Raw genomic sequence first — 6,983 nt, 5'->3', positions numbered from 1 at the left:
GCCGCTAACTGAGGCTTTGCATGTCAAGCAGCTGATCTGTGTCTGGCTGGCTGCACCTGCTGCATGCTGATGTGTACTAAAGTGTTGCTGATGGGCTGCTTGATGGTTTTCGCCATGACAGACATTCATAAAAAAACATACGTTCAAACAAAACGTAGACTTTATTTCATGGGAAACATGACGTAACATACACTTCGGTATAAACTCCCGAACCCACCCTCACCGCGCGAGCGCCAACGATCACTAAAATTACACTCCAGAGAGCTTGAGCATTTTATTTCAGCCATACAACAGAGGGGCTCATTACAGATCGCTGTCGTGCTATTTATAATTAACTTTGTTCGATCGCCAAAAAAAATAAACAACAACAAAAACTATTGGGATACAATAATTATTGCAAAGAGGGTGAAAAAACTAACGATAGTAAACAAACAACAGTAATAACAATAAAATAATGATAACTGAGTTAAAAACCTCCAAAAGAGATGGATTTCTTTTCCGCCAATATTATCGTACACACGTGGCCGCGTGCAGCTCGTCACGAACAACAAGAAGAAAAAAGACAATAAATAGAGGAAGAAAAAAATTAATTTAACGCTGGCGATATGATCGATGCTATGAAGGTACGACGGCGTAAGTGCGGCGGAACATTTCGTCCACGTGCGTGAGGTAGTACGTCCCGGGGAGAAGTGCGTCAATGGAGGCCGTCGGGGTGTACGGCGCCAGCTTGTGGTCCCGCTCGCGGTCCGCCAACACCTGCAACAGGATCGCGCACGGTCAGCATGAAGGGAAAAATAATAATAATAAAAAAATAGTCAGCAGCTGCATATCGGTTCCGAAGAAGTATGAGTGGCGTCCCTCGCTCGCGCTGCGAGTGGGAGTCTCCGTCCTGCATCATCAGCTGTTTTATCTACTCGAAGCGACATGGCCCCCGCCCCGCGGCCAGAGCGAGTAGGCAGACCCGCAAGACCCGGGCGCGAGCAATGTATGGGACTCCCGCGACGCGCCGGAGTGTTGCGGGTGTGCCTACTTCACTCCGACGGCTGGGCCCCGGCGAGCCGCTAGCCCTACTACCCACAACGGCCAGCAGGAAGTTAGGCAAACCCCCGCGCCCAGTACACCCGTGTGCAACGGGCGCGTATCTCCGCCCGCCTCCTTAGGCAACATCTGCTCGCGCGTGCACGAGGGCTGCCTAGCAGGCAGGCGTCAACACCACCCGCTGCACACAGAGATGCATTGGGCGGATTATTCCTGCCCAACTTTACTGGCAGCACTGACTCGCAACACGGGAAGGCGTGCTCGCGGTACACCCATAAGTAAGTGTGGCGCGTGGCGTCTTCCGGCCGCCTTTTAGCCGCTTTTAGCCCACTGCAGAGACGCTATCGGAAGGCCGCTTCCGCCCGCACCCGTGTTTCTACTCAAGAAAGAGAGGAGAAGAAAAGGTGTGGCAGGAGGGGGAAAAAAGGGTCGAACCGATTTGATCCGATCTGGAGTTGGGTCGAGCCGAAACAATCTTTCCCTCACTGCACTTTCACCTCATAGTGGGCCGAGACGGTGGTGGGCCACATGGACGACAAGCCCACGATGGGCCACCCCAGTGAGTTGAGCCCGTCCGCCCGGTCACTGTCACTCCCTCTGAAAGCTTCTCTCCCTCACTCTTCCTCATTCTGGCAGAGCAGACGCGTTTCGGAACGTTCGGAACGCAACGTACCGTTACGGTCGGCAGCGAGGTGGCACACGACTTGGCATCAGCTGCGGCTAGGCTCCAGACAGCCGTCAATGGGCGCCTTTGCCTCCCCGCCACACCCGGGGGTCACACGGCCCGCCCCTCCACGCCCCGATCCGTCCTTGACCCAGTGCCAGCCGGGGCACTGGGGCCACGGCCGCTACGGCCGCTGACCTGCCGGGTCCCCGCCGCGCCCCACCGCGCCCCGCCGCGCCCCGCCAGGACAACACATTCCAGGACGAGAAGTGGTGGCGCGACCTGACTGGGACTCAGCCTGGGCGGCCGGCAAACGGGTCATACCAACTCCAGGCCTAGAGCGCTGGCCGGCGCCGGTCCCGTCGCGGTAAAGAAGAAAAAAAAGTCAAAGGGAAAAGACAAAATTAACCAAATAAAGCGCGCGCGAAGACTGGACGCATCGGGGCTTCCCTCTCAGAACCACTGGAAGGGACGCAGGGCTGATTCCATAAGCCTACAGATACCCGGTTCGGCCTGTCAAAGTCCACCCGACTAGCGTTGGCGCCTAATAGATAACAAACCGGCACGTGTCCGTTGAGCAGGCTTTTCTATAAAAAAATCTTATTCTTGATAATGGATGTGGTAACCCCTGAACAAACAAAGAATTTTTGCACACACCCACACACAAATAAAAACACATAGTAAAGGTACAAAAAAAAGGCTTCAACTTAAATGACTAACTTTTCTATTGTTATCCCAGAAAATAAATGACTAACTTTTCTATTGTTATCCCAGAAAATGTGGTATCAAAATTTTTACTTATGATAGAACAGAATATTTTACAAACCTTAGTATAGTCTTCAGGTGAAATTCGATTTCTCCTCTCCAACATTGGATTGATGAACCCAAGCTGACTGCATAGTCGGTGGAGAGGGGATCCAGCTGAACCATCCGAAGAAAATTTGATGGAGAACATTGAGGAGGAGAGGCCAGAACCAAAAGAGAACAGAGCAATGCGTGTTCCTGCCAGTTCTGATGGAGAGCGACTGATGAGATGTGAGATGAGGCCTCCATAGAGAGAAGGTGTATACATGTTGCCAACTTGATTTGATATTCTTAGAGATTTTGCAGTCTTTGCTTGAAACACTTCTTCACTACTATCAATGGAAGCTTTTTCTACCTCACGATCCGAGTAAGTTTCTTCTAGTTTGACACCAGCAAACTTAGAAAGAGGTGGGTACTTGCTAAGAGCAGTGTCAAGAGGAAGCCGGGCAAAGTCGTTTAAAACCAATCTAGCTAGTGATTTCCTCACTAGTTTACAGAAAGGAGAGTGAAATAGAACAGCATCTAATTGGTCCAAACTCATCTGTTTAATACCAAAAGCTTTCTCAGCCTTGGCACAGTATCGTTGGTAGCATTTATCCAATGCAGATAGATAGCATCTAACAGAAAGTTGTCCGTCAACAGTCGGGTACTCAGACAAAGGGTTTGGTTTATAAAAATCATAAGAGTGTTGCATATGGCTTGCTCGAACTCCTCTATCCAGGACTAAAGGGGCATTCGGCCCAATCAACATGGCAATAGCACCAGCCCCACCAGTGGGGCGAGCACTACCCCTTGGATACACAGCAATGTCTCCTGCCACAACCAACGCATTACGTCCATCCCACGCACTGGACTCAACCCAATTTATTGAATTGAAGAGAGCCGCCGTCCCACCATAGCAAGCGTTCTTTGAGTCAATACCTTCCAAGTCAGTGTAACCTTCATCTTCAAATAATTGCATCAGCACTGTCTTGACACTTTTTGATTTGTCCAAAAGCGTCTCTGTCCCAACTTCAAGTCGCCCAATGGTTGACTTGTCAATCTTGTACCTTCGTAGGAGGTTGTTGGTGACTGTCAAGCACAGCGAGTTGATGTCCTCTCGGTCCGTGCAGAAGCCCATTTTGGCTTGGCCAAACCCTTTCGTGTACTTGCCCGCCGACACATTGTCAAACTGTTCCAACTGCTCTTGGTCCACATACTGCGCCGGGAAGATAGCTTCGATGGCAAGGATGCCCACGTCTTTCGGCCAATGCGACATGCTTCAAACTTGGTGGCACCGTGCTTTGCTTCCTTGCCCTGCTTCGCGCACGGAGGCTGGGCACCGTCTGCTTCTGCTTCTGCTACAGCAGGGAGAAAGTTGAAACATAACCTAGTCACCTCGTTGTTTTGGGTCTGGGGGCCTGGGTCCACTACGTGGCCGGCCGCCGCCTTGCACAACTGACTGTACAGCCACGCGCGCCTACCCGCGGCCGCGGGCTCCGCCGCGGAAGGGTGGGGGGAGGGCGGGCGGCGCCCCCACCACGCAACCCTTCCAACTCCCGTCCCTCCGCGCCACCCCCTTCTCCCCTCCCGCCCAGTCTGCTCCTCTTCCCCTTCTCCAAAGACCGTGTGGACAGCATCACCACCACAAGTCCAACACTTTCTCGCGCCGCCCTTCCCCGCGGTACCCCTGCCCTCCCCTCAACCCCCGCCCGGTTCGTCAGGTCCGTCGACATACGCGACGGGAGCACAGAGCACGTGTCCAGCGCGTGTTCGGTGACAGCCCCCCCCCCCCCTCTGGACCCGACACTCGCTGATGCATGACTTCTTTCGAATCAAAGAGTTCATCACGCGAAACGAGTTTGTTTGAGAACCAAAAGGGCAGCGGGCTGATTACTTTGTTCTCGGACAGAAGCCCCTTGAGTGTGTGTGTCTTGACGACGTGCTTTGTCCTCCCCCCAGAGGCAGTGGGGTCGTGGACTTAAAACTGCTTAACTGTCTTAAGGACAGTGACTCCTCGACCCCAACCCCGAGCAACCTACTTCTTGTTGGCGGCTGGGGCAGTACGCCTGCTGTGGCGCCACATCCAGCACAGCCCGGGTCAGCGAGTGGCGCTAGCCAGAGGGGGCTCACAGCTCCAGCGGTCTTAAGCCACCTTAAGCGCCCTGGAGAAAGGCGGTAGGCAGCCCACCTCACGCGGCTGCTGGAGCGCGTGCCTGACCCACGCGGCGCCACGGGCCGCCCCTGGAGCGCAGGTGGGTGACGATGATGCGCGTCTCTAGCGGCCTGGAGGGGGGCCTGGCGGGCCGTCCGGGGCCCCCGGGCTGCCCGTGGTGGGGCCTGGACGGCACCAGCGGGGCCGGTGCGGGCAGCGGCGCGGGTTGCAGGTGGTGGTGGTGATGGTGGTGGTGGTGCAGCACCACGGGAGAGGGCACCGTCGGCCTCCGGGTGGGCCTGGGCGCGAGGATGACCCCGGGGCTCGGCGGGGCTCGGGTCGCCGGGGAGCGCGTCCTGCCGCCCGCGACCGGCTGGACTTGCACGTGCAGGTGCAGCGGTGGTCCGTAGTGCTGATGGACATGCTGGTGCAACAGCAGGGTGTGCTGGGTACCTGGCCGGCGGCCCGGGGGCGTTGGCCTCGCGGAGGGCCGCGGCCTGGGCGGGGCTGCGGGCGGCCCTTTGCCGGGTGGTGCTCTGGGCGGCCCTCTGCCGGGCACCCTCATGGGTTTCTTCGGAGGCTGGTGCCTCGGCGGTGTCCTGGCCGTCGTGGGCGGGCACGGCGCCGTGGGGGCGCCGGCACCCTCCATGGGCAGGGGCTTGTACAGGAACACGGGGGGCAGGGGCGTGGTGCTGGCCCGCAGCGGGACCGGCGTGTTGGGCGGCAGGCGCAGGAAGGCGATGTGGGTCTCCTTGGTCGCGGAGCGCGCCGAGGCCCCCGCCCGCACTCCGGCCCGGGCCGCGCCCCGCACCTCGAGCAGCAAGCACGCCAGCAACTGCAGTAACAGCGGCGTCAGCATGTCACGCTGCGGAGGGGCAAACACAAGACAGACGGTAAGTTTTGCATACAAAAAAAAAGTGCACGAGAGCACCTCACCTTATCTCGCAACTAGCGACATTAACGAGAGCCTGACAAATAATACAGCTGTGCGCACACAGCGAGGACGACAAGGCCCCCGCTGTCGGTCTGTGGTACAGTCTAGGTCGAGGTCTAGGTCCTGACGGCGTCGGTCAGCGGGCCACTGATTGTGCTTGGAGGTCGAGCCAGAGAGTTGAACATCCTACTACATTGATTGACATGACATGAGGCTGTGGTGCTGTGGTTCGCAAACACGCTCTTGTTCCAAAACAGCCGCCGCTCGCCATACCATCCCACCGCAGTAATTGTTGGTGCACGACAGCACCGAGTCAAGGCGGGATAGGGAAGACTCGTGAAAAGGTAAGAAAGATATGGCCTTTTAGCACTTAATAAAATTAAAAGAAAAACGACCTGGTGACCCATACCCCGCCGCCCGCACGGCCCCGAATCGTCGCGAAAATAGACCAGATGCGGGCAAAGTTAGTCAACGACGAAAACGCCAGAGGAGGGTAGGGGAGAGGGGGGCACACAGAAGCGGCGGCACGGGGCACGCGGCGTGATTCGTGATGTACGAGAGATAATTCAATGTCGTGCGTTTGCGGGCGGGGCGGGGCGGGGCGCGTCGGGGCGCGACGGATCCGCTCTGCTTGCCCCCTGTTGCTGACGGGTTGAGCAGGTGACCCGAGTCAAGTGGGCATGAGGAGGAGGAAACGGCGCCACACTGGACGTGTTGGGAAAAATATAAACGAATCCGTAGCTGTCGGTTCTCCAGTGACCCTGAATTCTGTAGCACCACTTTGCGTAGCACTTTAATCGCGCCCCTTTATTTTGGCTTAACTTATTGATGGAATGCGAATTATCAAACTTGAGCACCCCGCGAAAAATACACAACTCGCTCTCCCGCTCCCGCCAATAACGCGTGCGTCGCTTGATCGGACGCGTTGATGGGGGGCCGTCCGGACTCCGGAGGCAACTACTCTGGTTACGCTTTACGCTGGCGGCTAAATCGGAAAATATCGCGTCCGTGGCGCGCGCTTTGCGTTGGTCAGGGCCCATAACACCGCCCTCGCTATCGGGGAACCGCCAATGAACCGAGGAGTATGACAACATTATTATTGTGCGCATTCCACCGCGCCGTGCAGCAGTTACCGAACCGTCAGCACAGCACAGGACTTTGGCGAGTTTATCCCATTTTCTACATTCCGGCCGCGCAGCAGGAGCAGGACGCATACATGGTTGTGATACTAATCTCTTCTTGCACTTTTGTGTCGCTTGTAGCCCTGTGCTGCTCCGAGGCCCCGCCGCGTCTCACACGGTGACCTCAGCAAGCGCTTGGCGACCCCACCACAAAACCGACGTAAGTAGGCGGCATTAGCACTGCAGTTACGACGATGCGGTTTTCGGTGGCACCTCCTCTCCCCCCCC

The 6,983-nt window shown here is 56.5% G+C and overlaps 1 protein-coding gene across 1 annotated transcript; it reads right to left on the bottom strand.

Annotated features, from left to right (window-relative positions):
- Nucleotides 1-142: 142 nt before the first annotated feature.
- LOC113215812 (hydroxymethylglutaryl-CoA synthase 1) lies at nucleotides 143-3,959 on the bottom strand. The gene is made up of 2 exons (XM_052271290.1): nucleotides 2,529-3,959; nucleotides 143-756 (listed from the first exon to the last, which is right to left on the bottom strand). Exons 1-2 carry the CDS (start codon nucleotides 3,762-3,764, stop codon nucleotides 616-618), a joined length of 1,377 nt encoding a protein of 458 aa, XP_052127250.1. The 5' UTR covers nucleotides 3,765-3,959; the 3' UTR covers nucleotides 143-615.
- Between the last annotated feature and the right edge of the window lie 3,024 nt (nucleotides 3,960-6,983).

The sequence above is a fragment of the Frankliniella occidentalis genome, unplaced genomic scaffold (genome assembly GCF_000697945.3).
Source record: "Frankliniella occidentalis isolate FOCC.00 unplaced genomic scaffold, Focc_3.1 Scaffold157, whole genome shotgun sequence".
Taxonomy (NCBI): domain Eukaryota; kingdom Metazoa; phylum Arthropoda; class Insecta; order Thysanoptera; family Thripidae; genus Frankliniella; species Frankliniella occidentalis.
Note: the sequence above shows the minus strand (reverse complement) of the source record. Positions and strands in the feature narration are given on the sequence as shown.